General features: G+C 42.9%; 1 protein-coding gene across 2 annotated transcripts; it reads left to right on the top strand.

The window, feature by feature from the left end:
- The first annotated feature begins 897 nt into the window (after positions 1-897).
- On the top strand, positions 898-16,257 carry LOC121539446 (26S proteasome regulatory subunit 10B). 2 transcript variants are annotated; one of them, XM_041847946.1, is made up of 13 exons: positions 898-1,000; positions 1,576-1,655; positions 1,743-1,782; positions 1,948-2,000; positions 2,128-2,195; positions 2,437-2,551; positions 8,881-8,968; positions 9,088-9,273; positions 9,370-9,431; positions 11,181-11,301; positions 11,508-11,588; positions 11,768-11,839; positions 15,906-16,257. In XM_041847946.1, exons 1-13 carry the CDS (start codon positions 916-918, stop codon positions 16,022-16,024), a joined length of 1,170 nt encoding a protein of 389 aa, XP_041703880.1. In that variant the 5' UTR covers positions 898-915; the 3' UTR covers positions 16,025-16,257. The 2 variants fall into 2 exon arrangements, with proteins under 2 accessions (XP_041703880.1, XP_041703879.1); XM_041847945.1 differs by lacking the exon at positions 15,906-16,257 and having other exon boundaries at positions 11,508-11,636.
- The last annotated feature ends 7,332 nt before the right edge of the window (positions 16,258-23,589 follow it).

The following is a 23,589-nucleotide window of genomic DNA, read 5'->3' as shown; positions in this document are numbered from 1 at the left end:
AGGCATAGCTTTGTATTACCCCTCTCTAACTGCTGATAGCGTGAACAATCTCAGCGATACACAGCTGTGTCACATATGTCCGAGAGGTGAAAAGACACACACAATCTGGATGCGCTGAACCTTCACACCTTTTACAGGGTTTCTGACCACTCTGGCTTTAGGAGTACTAGTACATTGTGGCATGCAATGTGCAAGGACCCTTCACCTCACAAACTCAAGGGTGTGTGCACACAAAACGACCAGCAGCTGAAAACAACGACCAAGAAGAAAATAAGAAAAAGAACAGCACACAGAATGTCCAGAGCCCCATGGAAGGAACTTAAGCCTTCTTGGAAACGTGGCCAAGAAGATGACTGGTGCTTGGCGACGGCCGTCCGTTTACACATTGCGCGGGTGGCCTCCCGCCTCGCCCGCCTGCCCAGATGTGCCTTTGTTTATGTGGAGCAGCGGTCCAGACGGCCTGAGAATGCTCCCAGCAAACAGTGGAGGGCGCCGCCGTGGCCGCCACTCGGCTGGGAGAAACCAACCACTCTGGTTTTAGCCTATCGTTTGCAGTTAACTACAGGTCAGGCTCAGTTAGAAGTATTAGAACCATTAGAAGTAAAACAAAACAACCAAATTAGCCCTGTGACAATTGTTTTGGGCACTTGAACGCGAAATTAGTCATTGAAGTAAACTGAATTAATTTCTAAAAGCGCCACAAAATAATACTCATGTGTTGTTTTGAATTAATGTCTTCACAACAATGTCACATGTTCTCAATGCAAAGTTAAATAAAAGCACAATTAAATCCACTTGAAATTCATTACGATGTTCCTGTGACAACATACTGTACACACAGCAAAACATTTCCTCTGATGTCACAACTTTCAATCCCACAATTCAGCGTGGCAGAAACGGTTTTTTCAAGGTATCATGGCGGATCCCAGAGACAAGGGACATCAAGATTACAGAAAGAAATTGCTTGAGCACAAAGAAATTGATGGACGCCTGAAAGAATGTATGTGTCGTTTCCGTCAGTAGCCAGGCTTTTACAGCCACGCTTTGACTCAACCAAAACAACTGTCCAAGTCGCTTTGTCATCACATCATGCAACCCTCTTCAGTTACCTAGCTAGCTAGGCTATCATAGCAAGCCTTGATATGAGTTTTGGCTTCTGCTAGTTAGCGAGCTACTCAATGCAGTTCAACCCCAAACTAGATAGTGTGTAACTGTTTGTGTGCCTTTTTTTTATGCACAATGTTTAGGACGCACCCGAACGAGCAAGCTAGTTTTATAACATTAGCTAGCTAACTAACGTTAACTAGTGTTAGCTGAGTCGCTGATTTGGTTGAGTGGATGATGATGATAATAATAATAATATGCCATTTAGCAGACGCTTTTATCCAAAGCGACTTACAGTCATGCGTGCATACATTTTTGTGTATGGGTGGTCCCGGGGATCGAACCCACTACCTTGGCGTTACAAGCGCCGTGCTCTACCAGCTGAGCTACAGAGGACCACATGACAGCCTGTGTAATAGTACACAGGTAGTCAGTGTCAATCATTGTATTTGTTTTTGTTTGTCTTTACAGTGCGTGAACAGCTGAGAGAACAGACAAAACAGTATGAAAAATCCGAAAATGATCTGAAAGCTCTACAAAGTGTTGGACAGGTGACTGCAAGTTTAATCCCAAATCATCGGAACCCTTCATAGAAGTGTGTTTATTTACAACGGTCTCTCTTGACTCTTCTTCTCTAGATTGTTGGTGAGATCCTAAAGCAGCTAACAGAGGAGAAATGTAAGTCCTAAATTATATTGAAAATCCCTTTGCTGTGTATAATGTTGTTTTGCTGAATCTACTGCTAGGCCTACATGAATGAAAATGTGTAAATGTTCCTACTAGCTTGCATTGACTATATTGTGTGTAACGTGGGGTTTTCTTCTATTCTCTCGTGGAATTCAGTCATTGTCAAAGCAACCAATGGCCCACGATATGTGGTTGGATGCAGACGGCAGGTAGGCCAAACTCATAGCCACATAACCAAATATTTACAAATAACATAGCAACTGGTATTTCACTTCCCATTTTATATTGATTATGCTTGAGGTCTAACAAGTGCCAACATTATTTTTTGTCACCCAGCTGGACAAGGCTATGCTCAAACCTGGTACTAGAGTTACATTGGATATGACCACTCTGACTATCATGAGGTGAGTTGGTCTATCCTCCCAGGTCTATAACGCCTCTTACTATTTGATATGTTTACCAAGCAAAACACCAGTGTATTGTGTTAGCCTGCATTCGACTTTCTGCAACAGTCTCCCTATTGAAAGCGTTTTAAGTAAAACAAATTATATTTATTCTGCTTATAAGACATCACCATGACCTATATGATCAGTAAGAACAAATGCACACTGTGATGACATATCGTTGTGCTGTTCCCCCATGCAGGTACCTTCCCAGAGAGGTGGACCCCCTTGTGTACAACATGTCTCATGAAGACCCTGGCAGCGTCTCCTACTCTGAGATTGGAGGCTTGGCTGAGCAGATCAGAGAACTCAGAGAGGTCAGTGAGGCACAGACACACCACTTTATCCACACAGGACAGAGTTCTTTTTCTGGAGGCCTTTTCTCATTTCCGTGACCCGGAAACCGATAAGTGGTCGAGGAGAGTGTCAGTTCCTTAGTAGGAAGACGGTCCTCACCTCCTCGATAGACTCGTTTTGGCGAGGAAGCACAAGTGTATCCTACCTGAGTCCTTCGCGGAAGAGTTTTGAAATCTGCTACACTGCCTTTTTAATCAGCTATTATTTTCTCGACGGAGAAAAGCATGCAAACATTTTAAAAGGATATGCTACTTATCTATAAAATGTTTTGCGCAACTAGCTAAATGTGTTTTATCACTTTATACATTTATTTTGGAATTCCACCCTGTAAACTTAATTTCAAATCAAATTGTATTTATCACATGTGCTGAATACAACAGGTGTAGACCTTACCGTGAAATGCTTACTTACAAGCCCTTAACCAACAATGCAGTTCAAGAAATAGTTAAGGAAATTTTAACCAAATAAACTAAAGTAAAAAAAAAAAAAAGAACTAACATCAAAAAGTAACACAAGAAAATTACATTTACATTTTAGTCATTTAGCAGACACTCTTATCCAGAGCAACTTACAGTTAGTGAATACATATCTTTTTATACTGGCCCCCCGTGGGAATCGAACCCACAACCCTGGCGTTGCAAACGCCATGCTCTATCAACTGAGCTACATCCCTGCCGGCCATTCCCTCCCCTACCCTGGACGACACTGGGCCAATTGTGCGCCGCCCATGAGTCTCCCGGTCGCGGCCGGCTGCGACAGAGCCTGGATTCGAACCAGGATCTCTAGTGGCACAGTTAGCACTGCGATGCAGTGCCTTAGACCACTGCGCCACTCAGGAGTTCATAACAATAACGAGGCTATATACAGGGGGTACCGGTACCGAGTCAATGTGCAGGGGTACAGGTTAGTCAAGGTAGTTTGTAAAGTGACTGTGCATAGATAGCCCGGGTGGCCATTTGATTAATTGTTCAGCAGTCTTATGGCTTGGGGCTAGAAGCTGTTAAGGAGCCTTTAGGTCCTAGACTTGGCGCTCCGGTACCGCTTGCCATGCGGTAGCAGAGAGAACAGTCTATGACTTGAGTGACTGGAGACTTTGACAATTCTTGGGGCCTTCCTCTGACACCGCCTAGTATATAGATCCTGGATGTCAGGAAGCTTGGCCCCAGTGATGTTCTGGGCCGTATGCACTACCCTCTGTAGCGCTTACGGTCAGATGCCGAGCAGTTGCCATACCAGGCGGTGATGCAACCGGTCAGGATGCGCTCGATGGTGCAGCTGTAGAACCTTTTGAGGATCTGGGGACCCGTGCCAAATCTTTTCAGTCTCCTTAGTGGGAAAAAGTGTTGTCGTGCCCTCTTCACAACTATCTTGGTGTGTTTGGACCATGATAGTTCGTTGGTGATGTGGACACCAAGGCACTTGAAACTCTCGACCCGCTCCACTTCAGCCCCGTTGATGTTAATGGGGGCCTGTTCGGCCCTCCTTTTCCTATAGTCCACGATCAGCTCCTTTGTCTTGTTCACATTGAGGAAGAGGTTGTTGTCCTGGCACCACACTGCCAGATCTCTGACCTCCTCCGTATAGGCTGTCTCATCGTTGTCTGTGAACAGGCCTTCCACTGTTAGAATAACAGACTGGAAGCTTTAAAAGGAGGGTGGTGCTTGAAATCATTGTTCTTCCTCTGTTAACCATGGTTACCTGCAAGGAAACACATGCCGTCATCATTGCTTTGCACAAGAAGGGCTTCACAGGCAAGGATATTGCTGCTAGTAAGATTGCACCTAAATCAACCATTTATCGAATCATCAAGAACTTCAAGGAGAGAGGTTCAATTGTTGTGAAGAAGGCATCGGGGCGCCCAAGAAAGTCCAGCAAGCGCCAGGACCGTCTCCTAAAGTTGATTCATCTGCGGGATCGGGGCACCACCAGTGCAGAGCTTGCTCAGGAATGGCAGCAGGCAGGTGTGAGTGCATCTGCACGCACAGTGAGGCGAAGACTTTTGGAGGATGGCCTGGTGTCAAGAAGGGCAGCAAAGAAGCAACTTCTCTCCAGGAAAAACATCAGGGACAGACTGATATTCTGCAAAAGGTACAGGGATTGGACTGCTGAGGACTGGGGTAAAGTCATTTTCTCTGATGAATCCCCTTTCCGATTGTTTGGGGCATCCGGAAAACACCTTGTCCGGAGAAGACAAGGTGAGCGCTACCATCAGTCCTGTGTCATGCCAATAGTAAAGCATCCTGAGACCATTCATGTGTGGGGTTGCTTCTCAGCCAAGGGAGTGGGCTCACTCACAATTTTGCCTAAGAACACAGCCATGAATAAAGAATGGTACCAACACATCCTCCGAGAGCAACTTCTCCCAACCATCCAAGAACAGTTTGGTGATGACCAATGCCTTTTCCAGCATGATGGAGCACCTTGCCATAAGGCAAAAGTGATAACTAAGTGGCTTGGGGAACAAAACATCGACATTTTGGGTCCATGGCCAGGAAACTCCCCAGACCTTAATCCCATTGAGAACTTGTGGTCGATCCTCAAGAGGCGGGTGGACAAACAAAAACCCACAAATTCTGACAAACTCCAAGCATTGATTATGCAAGAATGGGCTGCCATCAGTCAGGATGTGGCCCAGAAGTTAATTGACAGCATGCCAGGGCGGATTACAGAGGTCTTGAAAAAGAAGGGTCAACACTGCAAATATTGACTCTTTGCATAAACTTAATGTAATTGTCAATAAAAGCCTTTGACACTTATGGAATGCTTGTAATTATACTTCAGTATACCATAGTAACATCTGACAAAAATATCTCATAACACTGAAGCAGCGAACTTTGTGAAGACCAATACTTGTGTCATTCTCAAAACTTTTGACCACGACTGTATGGTGTTGAACGCTGAGCTGTAGTCAATGAACAGCATTCTCACATAGGTGTTCCTTTTGTCTAGGTGGGAAAGGGCAGTGTGGAGTGCGATTGAGATTGCGTCATCTGGATCTGTTGGGGCGGTATGCGAATTAGTGGGTCTAGGGTTTCTGTCATGATGGTGTTGATGTGAGCCATGACCAGCCTTTCAAAGCACTTCATGGCTACCGACGTGAGGGCTACGGGGCGGTAATCATTTAGGCTGGTTACCTTCGCTTTCTTGGGCACAGGGAGGTGGTCTGTTTGAAACATGTAGGTATTACAGACTCAGTCAGGGAGAGGTTGAAAATGTCAGTGAAGACACTTGCCAGTTGGTCCACGCATGCTTTGAGTACACATCCTGGTAATCCATCTGGCCCGCGGCTTTGTGAATGTTGATCTGTTTAAAGGTCTTGCTCACATCGGCTACGGAGAGGGTGATCACACAGTCGTCCGGAACAGCTGGTGCTCTCATGCATGCTTCCGTGTTGCTTGCCTCGAAGTGAGCATGAAAGGCATTTAGCTCGTCTGGTAGGCTCACCTCACTGGGCAGCTCGCGGCTAGGTTTCCCTTTGTAGTCTGTAATATTTTTCAAGCCCTGCCACATCCGACGAGCGTCAGAGCCAGTGTAGTAGGATTCAGTCTTAGTCCTGTATTGACGCTTTGCCTGTTTGATGGGTCGTCTGAGGGCGTAGCGGGATTTCTTATAAATGTCCGGATTAGTGTCCCGCTCCTTGAATGCGGCAGCTCGAGCGTTTAGCTCGGTGCGGATGTTGTATGTAATCCATGGCTTCTGGTTGGGAGATGTACATAAGGTCACTGTGGGGACGACGTCGTCGATGCAGTTATTGATGAAGCCGGTGACTGAGGTTGTATACTCCTCAATGCCATTGGATGAATCCCGGAACATATTCCAGTCTGTGCTAGCAAAACAGTCCTGTAGTGTAGCATCCGCGTCATCTGACCACTTCCGTATTGAGCGAGTCACTGGTGCTTCCTGCTTTAGTTATTGCATGTAAGCAGGAATCAGGAGGACAGAATTATGGTCAGATTTGCCAAATGGAGGGCGAGGGAGAGCTTTGTATGCGTCTCTGTGTGTGGAGTAAAGGTGGTCTAGAGTTATTTTTCCTCTGTTTACACATGTGACATGCTGGTAGAAATGAGGAAAAACTGATTTAAGTGTCCCTGTATTAAAGTCCCCGGCCACTAGGAGCGCTGCTTCTGGATGAGCATTTTCTTGTTTGCTTATGGCCTTATACAGCTCGTTGAGTGTGATCTTAGTGCCAGCATCGGTTTGTGGTGGTAAATAGATGGCTACGAATAATATAGATGAGAACTCTCTTAGTGTGGTCTACAGCTTATCATGAGGTATTCTACCTCAGGCGAGCAGTACCTCGAGACTTCTTTAATATTAGAAATCGAACACCAGCAGTTAATGACAAATAGACACACACCCCTGCCCCTCGTCTTACCAGACATGCTCTGTCCTGCCGATACACAGAGAAGCCAGCCAGCTCTATATTATTTGTCGTCGTTCAGCCACGTCTCAGTGAAACATAAGATATTACAGTTTTAATATCCCGTTGGTAGGATATTCTTAATCATAGATCGTCCAGTTTGTTTTCCAATGATTGCACGTTTTCCACATTCCCTATACTCGCCACCTCCCCTCGTTTTAAAAGGAGGCCAGAGAGGACGCAGGAGTTGAGCAAATCAAATTGAGAGAGCGGGAGATATACAGTGCCTTGCAAAAGTATTCATCCCCCTTGGCGTTTTTCCTATTTTGTTGCATTACAACCTGTAATTTATATGGATTTTTATTTGGATTTCATGTAATGGACATATTGGTGAGGTGAAATGATTTTTATTTTATCTTTTCGAAACATTCTACAAAATAAATAACGGAAAAGTGGTGCATGCAAATGTATTCACCCCCTTTGCTATGAAGCCCCTAAATAAGATCTGGTGCAACCAATTACCTTCAGAAGTCACATAATTAGTTCAATAAAGTCCACCTGTGTGCAATCTAAGTGTCACATGATCTGTCACATGATCTCAGTATATATACACCTCTTCTGAAAGGCCCCAGAGTCTGCAACACCACTAAGCAAGCGGCACCATGAAGACCAAGGAGCTCTCCAAACAGGTCAGGGACAAAGTTGTGGAGAAGTACAGATCAGGGTTATAAAAAAATGTCCGAAACTTTGAACATCCCACGGAGCACCATTAAATCCATTATTAAAAAATGGAAAGAATATGGCACCACAACAAACCTGCCAAGAGAGGGCCGCCCACCAAATCTCACGGACCAGGCAAGGAGGGCATTAATCAGAGAGGCAACAAAGAGACCAAAGATAACCCTGAAGGAGCTGCAAAGTTCCATAGCGGAGATTGGAGTATCTGTCCATAGGACCACTTTAAGCTGTACACTCCACAGAGCTGGGCTTCACGGAAGAGTGGCCAGAAAAAATCCATTGCTTAAAGAAGAAAATAAGCAAACACATTTGTTGTTCGCCAAAAGGCATGTGGGAGACTCCCCAAACATATGGAAGAAGGTACTCTGGTCAGATGAGACTAAAATTGAGCTTTTTGGCCATCAAGGAAAACGCTATGTCTGGCGCAAACCCAACTCCTCTCATCACCCCGAGAACACCATCCCCACAGTGAAGCATGGTGGCGGCAGCATCATGCTGTGGGGATGTTTTTCATCGGCAGGGACTGGGAAACTGGTCAGAATTGAAGGAATGATGGATGGCGCTAAATACAGGGAAATTCTTGAGGGAAACCTGTTTCAGTCTTCCAGAGATTTGAGACTGGGACGGAGGTTCACCTTCCAGCAGGACAATGACCCTAAGCATACTGCTAAAGCAACACTTGAGTTGTTTAAGGGGAAACATTTAAATGTCTTGGAATGGCCTAGTCAAAGCCCAGACCTCAATCCAATTGAGAATCTGTGGTATGACTTAAAGATTGCTGCACACCAGCGGAACCCATCCAACTTGAAGGAGCTGGAGCAGTTTTGCCTTGAAGAATGGGCAAAAATCCCAGTGGCTAGAGGTGCCAAGCTTATAGAGACATACCCCAAGAGACTTGCAGCTGTAATTGCTGCAAAAGGTGGCTCTACAAAGTATTGACTTTGGGGGGGAGGGGGGGGGTGAATAGTTATGCACGCTCAAGTTCTCTGTTTTTTTGTCTTATTTCTTGTTTGTTTCACAAGTGGTAGGCATGTTGTGTAAATCAAATGATACAAACCCCCAAAAAATCAATTTTAATTCCAGGTTGTAAGGCAACAAAATAGGAAAAATGCCAAGGGGGATGAATACTTTCGCAAGTCGCTGTATTTATGGTCCAATTGTGACAGGGATGGATGTTGATGTGTGTTTCAGGTGATTGAGCTGCCTCTGACCAACCCTGAGCTCTTCCTGAGGGTGGGCATCATCCCTCCTCAAGGCTGCCTGCTATACGGACCCCCAGGTGAGGAGTTCAACTTGCCTGGTTCTCTGATAGCTCTACATGTTAGCCTGAGGGCCGCTTTCCAGAAGCCAGTATTATGTGCTTTATAATTTACTGCATTTTCATTTCATGGTTTTCAGGAACCGGAAAGACACTTTTGGCCAGAGCAGTTGCTAGCCAGCTTGACTGCAATTTTCTGAAGGTGGTGTCCAGCTCCATAGTGGACAAGTACATTGGTGAGAGCGCTAGGCTGATCCGAGAGATGTTCAACTATGCCAGGGACCACCAGCCCTGCATCATCTTCATGGATGAGATCGATGCCATAGGTACATGAACTAGAGCTACAGACTATTGTTCAGTCAGTTTGTTGATTTCTATAGATTTCCACACAGACACACATGATCTGAGTCTTTGTCTAACAGGTGGTCGTCGTTTCTCTGAGGGGACGTCTGCAGACAGAGAAATCCAGAGGACACTGATGGAGGTGAATCTCTCAACAGAGAACAACCATAAACTTAACTGCACACAAAGTACTACCAAAGATGGTTTAGTATGAAGATATGTAGAAACTGCTTCTCCAATAGAAATCCCCAATCACGCTTGTAGGCGATGTCATGGCGACATTGGCTAGCTAAGCTCATGCGCAGAAACACATAATCGGGTCTAACGGTCGTCTTGTGCCGAACTTTGCATGTGGAGGCCGTCAAATCAAAGGCACTCCTTTGATGTAAAGTTGTTTTTGACTAAAATGAAAATGTGTCATTTGGTCACTTTCACGAGGTTGGAGTAAAAACATATTCAGCTACTTAGAGTAACCTTCATGAAAAAACATGTTTTTCATCGAAGACCAGATGTTTTAGGCTTAGTTATAGTGAAACATGTGAATTCTGGTCTTTATTTTCACAGTTTGTTGCAAAAGTGATATTCTGTTATTTTAGTAGTAGTAAATCTAGCTCTTTTTGCCCCTAGCGGTTCAACTCTACCATTGAAATTGTGGTGTAGAGGCACCTTGAGAAGGTGCCTCTGTCATCTCAATGGAGGGGTTCGGTATGAAATATACTCCCTTCTAGATGTGCTGGGTGGTACAACCTCAAGGCTTACTATAAAAGCAGGTGACAGCGCGCATTATTTGGCAATGGTCTAGGTAAGTGGAGTGTGCCAATATATTTTTGCATGATGCTATGAGGATTAGCCGTTTACATTCGTAGCAATATCCATCGTAACAAGAAATAGATGACAATAGTGATATCAACGTGTTGTACAGTATTCTTTCCCAACAGCTAAGACAGTTTGCTTATACAGTAGTTCAATGGTTATGAGTTCTAATCCCACATGGGGCAGAGACAGTGTCTTGTATTATTATAATTTTTTTATCCTTTATTTACAATATTCATCCCATGCCCACACACTTTGAAAAGTGAAAGCATACCTGTGAGAGGGGTCGCCCTGGTAGTAGTTGACGTTTTTTTTTTATACAGTACCCAAGACTGATCTGTGAGTTAATTTGACCATTGGAAAAATACGTACTGCGTAAATACTGCAATGCAGGTTGGATTGAATTGAGCCCCTAATCTTCATTTTCAAGGTGGTGATTGTACTTTTTTCCCCAACACAATACCGCAATAAATGTGAGTCCACATTTCAATGATTTTTTTTTGCACCCGATGGGGGATTCGAATTTACACCGCAAGTGGCAATAGATGTCATGAACTCGGTGCCTTACCGCTGTGAGATAACTGTCCGGAGCCGTAATTGCTCACAATGCACATACTTTTATTATCAGAGCATGCCAGTGGATTTCTGGTAAGTATGCTTTAGTGAGAAAGTGTTGGGATCAGTTACAACTACATTTACCCACCTCCAAAATTAATATTTATGAGCAACCCACAACTTTTCACCTGAATGCATTTTTGGGCCAAGGCTGAAATTGGGGTTGAGCGGTACCCTGTAAGACATTGGCTCGAATATAAGTTGTGCCTGTTTAGATTTCGAGAAATGTTTTATAACTAAGGAAGAATTTTTCACTTCTCTCATTTGACTTCTCAAATCCCAAACCCCGGTCTGGTCTGCCGAGTCTGCTTCGTAATCGTTCCCCGAAGTGTTTGCGATGTTGGGCTCTGTGATACTACTCATATTATTGATCCTCAAAGTGTTAAAGGCTAAACCTGGAAACACTTGGTTTTATCTGCCAATTGAGACTGAAGATGCTAACTGCTACATATGTCCTGTCTAGCTGCTGAACCAAATGGATGGCTTTGACACCCTGCACAGAGTGAAGATGATCATGGCCACCAACCGTCCGGACACGCTGGACCCTGCCCTTCTAAGGCCAGGGAGACTGGACCGCAAGATCCGTATGTTTCCTCTCGAGACTTTTAACTATCCTGGTTTGAGAAGCATAGATAATCATGTTGCAGAAAACCTTTAGTCCTGGTTCCATTTCAGCACCTAGTCACTTCCCCAAAGGGCCAGGGCAAGTGGCTAGGGCCTGAAAAGTAACTAGAACTTGGTAAATGACAAAGAACAGCAGGACTATCAACTTCTGGCTTTGTCTCTACAGACATCGAGCTGCCCAATGAGCAGGCTCGGATGGACATTCTGAAGATACACTCTGGGCCAATCACTAAGCATGGAGAGATGGGCGAGTTTAGGGACTAGATAGCTTGCTGTGCTGTGGATGTGACATATTGTAAGTCGCTTTGGATAAAAGCGTCTGCTAAATGGCATATTATATTATTGTTATATTATTATAATTTTGTGATGAAATGAAGTCGCATGTTGTGAATTTCATGGTGGGCTTTAACTTTAATTTCTTTGCAGATTACGAGGCCATTGTGAAGTTGTCTGATGGATTTAATGGAGCTGATTTAAGGAACGTGTGCACTGAAGCAGGTTAGTAACCTATCCAATACACTGTATAACTGTATAATTTGACATCTTAAAAATAGGCATTCACTCAGTCTGTTCCAATATCAGGGTTCGCACAAGGTGCTTGAGGTGCTTAAAATACTTGAATTTGGCACTCTGAATACCTTGAAAATCTGATATTTTCTTACGTTGGTACTTGAAAAGTACTTGAATTAAAATGAGGAGAACAGAGAACGATCAAATATGTTAATATGAAAAATATTAGAAAAATGTATTGGTCTTGCGAAATAATTTCCAGGCAGACTACCGAGTTGTATTTCCTCATGTGTTTCAAATCAAATCAAATCACATTTTATTTGTCACATGCGCCAAATACCACAGGTGTTGACCTTACAGTGAAATGCTTACTTACAAGCCCTTAACCAACAATGCAGTTTTAAGAAAGAATACCTAAAAAATAAAAAAAGTAACATAAATAAAGAGCAGCAGTAAAATAACAATAGCGAGGCTATATACAGAGGGTACCGGTACCGAGTCAATGTGTGGGGGACACCGGTTAGTCAAGGTAATTGAGGTAATGTGTACTAGGTAGAGTTATTAAAGTGACTATGCATAGATAATAAACAGAGTAGCAGCAGCGTAAAAGAGGGGGGGGGGGGGCAATGCAAATAGTCTTGGTAGTGATTTGATGTTCAGGAGTCATATGGCTAGTGGGTAGACACTGTTTAGAAGCCTCTTGGACCTAGACTTGGCGCTCCGGTACCGCTTCCCGTGCGGTAGCTGAGAGAACAGTCTATGACTAGGGTGGCTGGAGTCTTTGACAATTTTTAGGGCCTTCCTCTGACACCGCCTGGTATAGAGGTCCTGGATGGCAGGAAGCTTGGCCCCAATGATGTACTGGGCCATACGCACTACCCTCTGTAGGACACCAAGGAACTTGAAGCTCTCAACCTGTTCCACTACAGCCCCGTCAAAGAGAATGGGGGAGTGCTCAGTCCTCTTTTTATTCCTGTAGTCCACAATCATCTCCTTTGTCTTGATCACATTGAGCGAGAGGTTGTTATCCTGGCACCACACGGCCAGGTCTCTGACCTCCTCCCTATAGGCTGTCTCATCGTTTTCGGTGATCAGGCCTACCACTGTTGTGTCATCGGCAAACTTAATGATGGTGTTGGAGTCGTGCCTGGCCATGCAGTCATGGGTGAACAGGGAGTACAGATGGGGACTGAGCACGCACCCCTGAGGGGCCCCCGTGTTGAGGATCAGCGTGGCGGATGTGTTGTTACCTACCCTTTCCACCTGGGGGCGGCCCGTCAGGAAGTCCAGGATCCAGTTGCAGAGGGAGGTGTTTAGTCCCAGGGTCCTTAGCTTAGTGATGAGCTTTTAGGGCACTATGGTGTTGAACGCTGAGCTGTACTCAATGAATAGCATTCTCACATAGGTGTTCCTTTTTTTCAGGTGGGAAAGGGCAGTGTGGAGCGCAATAGAGATTGCATCATCTGTGGATCTGGTGAAAGTGGCAGCTCTACCCTTTAGTTCAGTGCGGATGTTGCCTGTAATCCATGGCTTCTGGTTGGGGTGTGTATGTACAGTCACTGTGGGGACGACTTCATTGATGCACTTATTGATGAAGCCAGTGACTGATGTGGTGTACTCCTCAATGCCATCGGAAGAATCCTGGAACATATTCCAGTCAGTGCTAGCAAAACAGTCCTGTAGCTTAGCATCTGCTTCATCTGACCACTTTTTTATTGACCGAGTCACTGGTGCTTCCTGCTTTAGTTTTTGCTTGTAAGCTGGAATCAGGAGGATAGAATTATGGTCAGATTTGCCAAATGGAGGGCGAGGGAGAGCTTTGTACGCGTCTCTGTGTGTGGAGTAAAGGTGGTCTATTGAGGTTTTTTTTCTCCCTCTGGTTGCATATTTAACATGCTGGTAGAAATGAGGTAAAACAGATTTAAGTTTCCCTGCATTAAAGTCCCCGGCCACTAGGAGCGCCGCCTCTGGATGAGCGTTTTCCTGTTTGCTTATGGCCGTATACAGCTCATTGAGTGCGGTCTTAGTGCCAGCATCGGTTTGTGGTGGTAAATAGACGGCTACGAAGAATATAGATGAAAACTCTCTTGGTAGATAATGTGGTCTACAGCTTATCATGAGATACTCTACCTCAGGCGAGCAAAACCTTGAGACTTCCTTAGATATTGTGCACCAGCTGTTGTTTACAAATATACATAGACCGCCACCCCTTGTCTTACCAGAGGCTGCTGTTCTATCCTGCCGATACAGTGTATAACCCGCCAGCTGTATGTTATTCATGTCGTCGTTCAACCACGACTCGGTGAAACATAAGATATTACAGTTTTTAATGTCCCGTTGGTAGGATATACGTGCTTGTAGTTCGTCCACTTTATTATCAAGCGATTGTACTTTGGCCAATAGTACCGATGGCAAAGGCAGATTAGCCACTCGTCGCCGGCTCCTTACCAGGCACCCCGATCTCCTTCCGCGATATCTTTGTCTCTTTCTACTGCGAATGACGGGGATGAGGGCCCTGTCGGGTGTCTGGAGTAAATCCCTCTCGTCCGACTCATTAAAGAACAATTATTTGTCCAGTTCAGGGTGAGTAATCGCTGTTCTGACGTACAGAAGCTCTTTTTGGTCATAAGAGACGGTAGCAGCAACATTATGTACAAAATAAGTTACAAACAATGCGAAAAAACTAACAAAATAGCATGGTTGGTTAAGAGCCCATAAAACGGCAGCCAATCCCCTCCGGCGCCATTGTAAGAGAATGGGCGAGCTCCCCTGGCTCTGGTTGCCAGGTGAGCTTGCCCATTCCACCTACACCACCACTCAGCCAAACAGCTACAGAACTGACTGATTATTGATTATGCGCAGTCAAATGTCACATCGATAGCTAAAATGCCGGGCAAATGTAGATTCAATCCTGCCTGCAGGATATTTATGTTTATGAATGGGTTTTTGCCAGACCCAACCAGGGATGTAGTGGAGGGTAAACGCATGTGAACGCCATTTACGCACCTTTTTATTTGTGAAATAGCGTTTACTCACATTTTTATTTTGTTAATTATCGCTTACCCACTTATTGCGTTCCCAGCGTTGATCAACGCTCAGAAGGCTTCTTGATCTGAGTTCTAATCGCGGCCTACCTCTGCGAACGAGGGGAATCATGAATGATTCATATATGCTCGTTATGTTCGCCTGCTCCCCCGGATTTGCCTTGTTAGCAGCGCATTCATTCACTACTCTGTTCAGCGGGAAACTCCGCCCACGACATAGGTCGAGAGATGAAACAAACTACCTCAGCCCAGACCTACAGTGGCAAGTAGCAGAGAGACGCCACTGACAGTGGAAATTATTTTAACAACCCGTGTCAACAGACATCCCCCAAACAAACCAACCCCTGACTCTCGGCGAATGAGTGTACAACTGGTAAATAGTCGCTGATATTTCAGTCACATGTCTAGCTAGCTAGGTAGCTCAAGGGCTCCGGCTATTAGCCAGGTAGCTAACTATAACTAGCTGGCTAGAAGGATGAAGTTAGAAGCTAACGTTGAATGGAGCTTGACCGCAGAATGAGCAGTTGACTGAAATTAAGGTAGCTATAATCAAAAGATGGGCTACTGTAAGTTATCATAGCAAAATACATTTTCTTTATTGAGAGTAGTGAGACAGACAGTGGTGAGTCAGGCTGCAATGAAGGAGGCAAAGGAGATACACAGAGAGAGGAAGCATTGAAGCAAGTAGGGAGAGGTTACGCCTTGATCACACTGACAGCGTCATTGCGTTTTGGTACACCAGAAGTACATTAATTTCCAATGGAACGCTGCGTTTGACTTGCAGCATTGCGTTGCAGAGGCATTTGCAGTGCGTTCTGTGTGGTGCATACCTTGGATTTATTGAATGTATGCGTCAAACTGTATGCGTAAACGGCTTGACAGAAATGGTAGCAGAAGGTAAATGTTGCACATATCCATATCCATAAATATTAGTGCTTGAAAAAGTACTTGAAAGTCCTTGAGTTTGACTTGTCACTGTCTGTACGAACCCTGCTATGTGTGTTTCTCAGGTATGTTTGCAATCCGTGCTGACCATGAGTATGTGACCCAGGAAGATTTCATGAAGGCCGTTCGCAAGGTTGCAGATTCTAAGAAACTGGAATCCAAGCTGGACTACAAGCCTTTATGATAGTACCACCAACCAACCTATCAGGAAATATATGGTAATTTGAGTCTGGAAAGAGTAAAGGAACGGATGACAAAAGCAAACATATTTGTGGTTTTACTGTATTCCAAATGTATATTTTATAGATATAGGTTTAGAAGTTTAGCTAATACATACCTATGTGGTGAAATATATGGATTGGTTTTTCTTTTCGTATTTTGCATAAGAATACATATTTAAATAAACTGTCAACCATCTTATGTCCTATCATATGATTATCTTAATGCCCATTCAGAGGTTACTGAGTAATACCCCAGTCAGTGTAAAATATCCTTATGGATTTTTGGAATTCAGAGTCAAAACCACAAAGATGTGTCATGTACTTTTCATTCTTGCATTCGGCAGTGTCACTAGTCTGATGCAAGAAATGGTTGAGGTTTATGGCTGACTTTGTACCATATTAAAGTTGTCATAGAAACTCCACTAAATGGTGGAAAAGCCGAAATGGACATTGCTGACTTAAAGGGGCAAATTGCAGTTGCTGCAAACATTTTTGGACTTATAAATGAATGATATGTACCCATTAATTCTTGAAGAATATAACTTATAAATGCCTCATGAGCATAGTTCAACTGTCGTACGCCATCAGAACCCAAAATATAAGCTTGTTTTACTTGTGTTTGTAAACAAAGTAAATGTAAACAAACACTAGATAGCCTCAAAACATGGTTACAACTATACATTTGATATCATGGAAGGTCAGTCCTTGCATCCATAGCTTTGTCTATGAATTTGAGTGGGTACATTTCTCCAGCCCCATCCCTCAGCTTTTTACAGAAATAGAGACACGCTTTGTTATTGTTTCAACCGCTGATTGCTGCTTTAAAATAAATCTAATCACCACAGGTTAACATGCCTTGTCGATAACTGTAAAGGTCTTTACTGGCAAGCACAAAAATGTTCCTTCTGTCTTTGATGTTGAATTTAAGAAAAGATGCCCCTCTAAAACTTCTGCTGCAATAAAAATGTCACCCAATCAACATACAGTTGAAGTCGAAAGTTTACATACACATTAGCCAAATTCATTTAAACTCAGTTTTCACAATTCCTGACATTTAATCCTTGTAAAAATGCCCTGTTTTAGGTCAGTTAGGATCACCACTTTATTTTAAGGATGTGAAATGTCAGAATAATAGTAGAGAGAATGATTTATTTCAGCTTTTATTTCTTTAATCACATTCCCAGTGGGTCAGAAGTTTACATACACTCAATTAGTATTTGGTAACATTGCCTTTAAATTGTTTAACTTGGGTCAAACGTTTCGGGTAGCCTTCCACAAGCTTCCCACAATAAGTTGGGTGAATTTTGGCCCATTCCTCCTGACAGAGCTGGTGTAACTGAGTCAGGTTTGTAGGCCTCCTTGCTCACACACATTTTTCAGTTATGGCCACACATTTTCTATAGGATTGAGGTCAGGGCTTTGTGATGGCCACTCCAATACCTTGACTTTGTTGTCCTTCAGCCATTTTGCCACAACTTTGGAAGAATGCTTGGGGTCATTGTCCATTTGGAAGACCCATTTGCGACCAAGCTTTGACTTCCTGACTGATGTCTTGAGATGTTGCTTCAATATATCCACCTAATTTTCCTTCCTCATGATGCCATCTATTTTGTGAAGTGCACCAGTCCCTCCTGCAGCAAAGCACCCCCACAGCATGATGCTGCCACCCCCGTGCTTCACGGTTGGGATGGTGTTCTTCGGCTTGCAAATCCCCCTTTTTCCTCCGAACGTAACGATGGTCATAATGGCCAAACAGTTCTATTTTTGTTTCATCAGACCAGAGGACATTTCTCCAAAAAGTACGATCTTTGTCCCCATGTGCAGTTGCAAACCGTAGTCTGGCTTTTTTATGGTGGTTTTGGAGCAGTGGATTCTTCCTTGCTGAGTGGCCTTTCAGGTTATGTCGATATAGGACTTGTTTTACTGTGGATATAGATACTTTTGTACCTGTTTCCTCCAGCATCTTCACAAGGTCCTTTGCTGTTGTTCTGGGATTGATTTGCACTTTTCGCACCAAAGTACGTTCATCTCTAGGAGACAGAACGCGTCTCCTTCCTGAGCGGTATGACGGCTGCGTGGTCCCATGGTGTTTATACTTGCGTACTATTGTTTGTACAGATGAACGTGGTACCTTCGGGCTTTTGGAAATTGCTCCCAAGGATGAACCAGACTTGTGGAGGTCTACTATTTTTTTTCTGAGGTCTTGGCTGATTTCTTTAGATTTTCCCATGATGTCGAGCAAAGAGGCACTGAGTTTGTTTCTTTTTTTTATCCTGAAAAACGTCCCAGTCCTTAACGATTACAAGTATACCCATAACATGATGCAGCCACCACTATGCTTGAAAATATGGAGAATGGTACTCAGTAATGTGTTGTAATGTTTGGGGCAAATCCAAAACACTTTGTATTCAGGACAAAAAGTGAATTTCTTTATGACATATTTTGCAGTATTCCTTTAGTGCCTTGTTGCAAACAGGAAGCATGTTTTGGAATATTTTTATCCTATACAGTCTTCCTTCTTTTCACTCTGTCAGTTAGATTAGTATTGTGGAGTAATTACAATGTTGCTGATCCATCCTACGTTTTCTGTCACAACCATTAAACTTTGTAACTGTTTTAAAGTCCATTGGCCTCATGGACAAAACCCTGAGCGGTTTCCTCCCTCTCCAACAACTGAGTTAGGAAGGACGCCTGTATCTTTGTAATGACTGGGTGCATTTATACACCATCCGGTGTAATTCATTACTTCACCATGCTCAAAGAGAGATTCAATGTCTGCTTTTTTTTTAACCCATCTACCAATAGGTGCGGCAGGTAGCTTAGTGGTTAAGAGCGTTGTGCCAGTAACCGAAAGGTCGCTGGTTCTAATCCCCGAGCCGACTAGGGGAAAAATCTGTCGATGTGCCCTTGAGCAAGTCACTTAACCATAATTGCTCCTGTAAGTCGCTCTGGATAAGAGCGTCTGCTAAATGACAAAAAAAAAAAAAAAGCCCTTTGCGAGGCATTGGAAAACCTCCCTGGTCTTTGTGGTTGAATCTGTGTTTGAAATTCACTGCTCGACTGAGGGACCTTACAGATAATTGTATGTGTGGGGTACAGAGATGGGGTAGTCATTTAAAAATCATGTTAAACACTATTGCACACAGTGAGTCCATGCAATTTATTATGTGACCTGTTTTAAGCAAATGTTTATTCCTGAACGTATTTAGGCTTGCCATAACAAAGGTTTTGAATACTTGACTCAAGACATTTCAGCCTTACATTCTGAATGAATTTATAAAAATTTCAAAAAAACATAATTCCACTTTGACATTATGGGTTATTGTGTGTAGGCAACAAAATGTGGGAAAAGTCAAGGGGTCTGAATACTTTCTGAAGGCACTGACTGTACTTCGTGAATAAAGGTCTAAAATGTAGTAGAAGTATGGCCACAAGGTGGTGCTAGAATACTATTTTGAAGCCAGGTCATTTGAATTTGCTCAGCAGAGGACAGTGAAGTTGTAATAAAATGCGTTATACACCTTGTCTGCCAAATGGTTTTACATGGCCTTGTAAATATTGTATAGGGCTACTTTAGATGTGACCTTCACATTTTCAATATTGTCGTGGATTCTTGATCTTAACCAGTCACATTTGTATCTCAATGTATTCAGAAAAAGAGCCTTATAGCTTACTCTGGTATCATCCCCTCCTATTATGCAAATATAATTGCAATATTTGAAAATCAAATGTACTGTATATTTGTTTGGACATGTGTTAGTGAATTGACACTGGATATTCTGACCTGAGTTTCATAACATAAATCATTGCGTAAAGGATAAATAAGCAGAGAATGGTGTGACTTTTTTGTTCATTCAGGTTTAATTTTGGAGCATATCACAGGGTTCCCCAACTGGTGGCCCGCTGGCCAAAGTGATTTTATTTGGCACCCCAAGTTTTCTGAGCTAAAAAAAAAAACACAAATCAGCTCAAACTGATTTTAATTTTGGAAATCTGTTCAAAAGTATTCCCATGCATAATAGAGAGATATATATGTGACCGTATACAAATGTAAGCAAGGTTTGAAATCATTATGCTCTAGTCAAATATATCTGTTTGAGCTTCTTGCGGTCAATTTGCAGTATAGAAATTATTTGTAATTATGTTCCGGCCCCCTGACCATCCGCTCAAGAAAAATTGGCCCGCGGCTGAATCTAGTTGATGATCCCACTGAGGTATAATTAAGCAATAAGGCCCGAGGAGGTGTGGTATATGGCCAATATATTCTACCATGGCTAAGGGCTGTTCTTGTGCATGACGCAACGCGGAGTGCCTGGAAACAGCCCTTAACCGTGGTATATTGGCCATATACCACAAACCCCCAAGGTGCCTTGTTGCTATAATAAACTGGTTACCAGCGTAATTAGACCAGTAAATAGTATTTTTTTGTCATACCCATGGTATGCGGTCTGATATGCCACGGCTTTCAACCAATCAGCATTCAGGGCTCGACCTAACCAGTTTACGGATGATCCCTGTCATATCACCTTAGCGACTAACAATAGCTATGTTTCCATTAACTTGTCCAGTGATTTTTTTGTTGTCAACATTTAGAAAGTTTGCATAGAAAATAGATGCGACAATTGCCTGCTATGGTGTGTTTCCATTTGACTATCTTGTCGATAAAAACTGATGGAATTAATGACATCACAACTATAAAAAATAAAATTTAAAAATACAGTGTCGAATAAAACTGAAGTGGTTGAAATGTTTCCATTACCCATTTAGACAAATTGTGCGTTAATATATATATATATATTTTTTTGCAATATTTTCTCTGTTATACTAATCTATAATGAGCCTTTGGCTGATCAGTGGTCAACGGTCGCCCCCCCTACCAAGATGGGCCAGCTGGGTTTTCTGATAGGCTGAGCTGAGGTCACACAAACTCACATTAAAAGTCAAACAGCAAAGAGACCTGCTCTGACTCTGTCATCAGTTAGACAGCCAAGATCATGGATCGTAAAAAAATGGAAAGTGTGCCGTGCCTATAAATGTAGAAAGAGCACATTGTACATTGTCAGCTTCCTCAAAACGTCCTATTATTTGGGCGGCTAAAACCATGATTTGGTCAAACAGTAAAGTGCATTATCCTCATGATTCCTGTAATGAAAGTGTCTTCCCTGCCACTGTGCCCTTGCTGGGGCCTGCTACTGTGATGAGCGAGCCACTCTCCTCTCCCCCATGCGTTCAAGAGAAACATTTGTTCTGATAGTATAACGTTTCAAAATGCAATTGCGGGAAAAACACAGCTTTGAAAGCTTCATCCCCTTATCCTTGTCGAAGAGAGAAGGGTCTCAGCTTTCTGTAGGTATAATATTTATTTCTCAACATTCAGCTGAATAGCAACTATTTTACAGCCAAGATATTTGATATGGCTTTGCGATATGGAGTGGTGTGCATGAAATGCGTACCGGCCATTGTGAGGGCATAGGCCTATAGGTCTGATTTGTGTAGTAGGCTACAACTGCAACATTTTTTTTTAGGACATTACATTTACTGTATGAATACATGACTACTAGCAGTGGGTATTATATTTAGAGTTAGCAATCTAGTTAATGTGTTTAAAAGTTATAAAAGTTTCCACTTTCCCAAAATTAATTTGTCTATGATATTAGTTGGTGCACATAAAGATGTATGTAATTCAGTCCTATTTGGACAGTAGAATATAGCAACTATAGTCTAATTGTCAACCCAAAATTCATGACAATCACTGGATTAGGTTGCACATCAAAATACTGTATCTTCAATCAGGCGTTCCTGCTTGGACATGTTAGATAAAACGTAATTATTGAATACCTCAGTAGTCTTTATTATACTTCTTAATAAATAATTAATTACTTTATAAGATGATGACTTATGATTTGGGTCCGACTAAATCATGGGCTGTTGCCACCAACTGTAAAATGTAGTGGCACCAGTGACACCAGGGCAAAATGTTAGTCTGGAGCCCTGTAATACACTCTAGGAAAAAAGGGTTCCAAAAGGGTTCTTTGGCTGTCCCCATAGGAGATCCCTTTTTGGTTCCAGGAAAAACCTTTTCGGTTTCAGGTAGAACCCGTTTGGGTTCCATGTAGAACCCTCTGTGGAAAGAGTCCTACCTGGAACCAAAAAGGGTTATCCTATGGGGACAGCGGAAGAACCATTTTAGGTTCTAGATAGCACCTTTTTTTCTTCTAAGAGCGTAGTAATTAACACTTAGGGTAAGTGTTGATTCAGGGGAACACATATGACAGGTACTCATTTGCAATATAGCCAAGGTCGTTAGCTTGACTTTTATTAGGTATAAGGCTTAAAGCTGCATTATGTAACTTTTTGGGCGACCTGACCAAATTCACATAGCAATGTGAGTTATTGATCTGTCGTTCTCATTAAAAGCAAGTCTAAGAAGCGGTAGATTTGTTCTATGAGCGCTATTTCTGTGCTTCCCATTCTTATGTTTAGTTTTTGCGTCTTTTACTTTGTTTTGTATACCAGCTTCAAACAGCTGAAAATACAATCTTTTTATTTCTGGAAAATATATTTCACAGCAGTTTAAATGGTAGAATGATTCTCTACACTGTACTTGCTTGTTTTATCACATAAACTGAAATTAGGTGAACTATTAGAATTTTAGCAACCAGGAAATGGCAGAGTGATTTCTGCATAGTGCAGTTTTAAGCAGGCAGAGAGACAGACAGACAGAGAACAAGAAGAAGCACAGAGTGACCACAAAAAAAAAATGCTAAAACAGACAGCACAACAGGGAGTCAAACAAAATGGCTAGAACATAGGCGCGCACAGTGATGTGGGCTGGTGTGGATAAAATGCCAGGGACAAATTCTTGTCCCAATCCGCCCCTGAATGCAATAATTGACTATTATTTGCCCCATATTCTAATAATTATCATGTGCCAACACTCATGCACTCTTGGACTCATGTAGATCTGAAATAATTGGATTGTGAAACTTGCCAGCCAACCACAAATGCAAGGCGAAACAATTCATGCATTCTTGAAAGTCATGTGACAATCCTTGTCCTGCAAAGAAACATATCTATAGTTGAAAAATGGATTTGGCAAGCAGTGTGGGGTGGAACTTTATAGTTACGTGTGACATCACTGTACCCCACGTACCATCAACATTATTTGGCAATCATAATTTATTCGAAAAACACAGTTTTCATCAATTTGTCGCAATAAAGAAATCCACCCTGTTGTCGATCTTTAGAAAATGTATCCTATATCCGCTGTTTCCATTACACATGTCACAATGATTTTGTTTTTTTGCAACATTGCTTTTGTCGAATTGACCTGGCCAGTGGAAACCTGCCTAATGAAGAGCGTGATGCAGTATATTTTATATTTCCAATGAAATTGTTCATCCCTTGCTATCGTCACCGCGGGTACGAGGCACCTGTCCTTTGACTGGTCCGTAGAGATGCTGCTGCCTTTTAATAATTTGGTGCCCGTGTGAAAGAGGTGTGTCTTCAGCGACAGTACACGCCTCTT

This window comes from Coregonus clupeaformis, chromosome 25, assembly GCF_020615455.1.
Source record: "Coregonus clupeaformis isolate EN_2021a chromosome 25, ASM2061545v1, whole genome shotgun sequence".
NCBI classification, from domain to species: domain Eukaryota; kingdom Metazoa; phylum Chordata; class Actinopteri; order Salmoniformes; family Salmonidae; genus Coregonus; species Coregonus clupeaformis.
Note: the sequence above shows the minus strand (reverse complement) of the source record. Positions and strands in the feature narration are given on the sequence as shown.

Excerpts from the sequence above, each read along its gene's own strand:
- LOC121539446 (XM_041847946.1), top strand. The coding sequence starts at position 916 with ATGGCGGATCCCAGAGACAAGGGACATCAAGATTACAGAAAGAAATTG. Across the intron at positions 2,001-2,127 it reads TGGTTGGATGCAGACGGCAG|CTGGACAAGGCTATGCTCAA; the intron begins GTAGGCCAAACT and ends TTTGTCACCCAG. Across the intron at positions 2,196-2,436 it reads ACCACTCTGACTATCATGAG|GTACCTTCCCAGAGAGGTGG; the intron begins GTGAGTTGGTCT and ends TCCCCCATGCAG.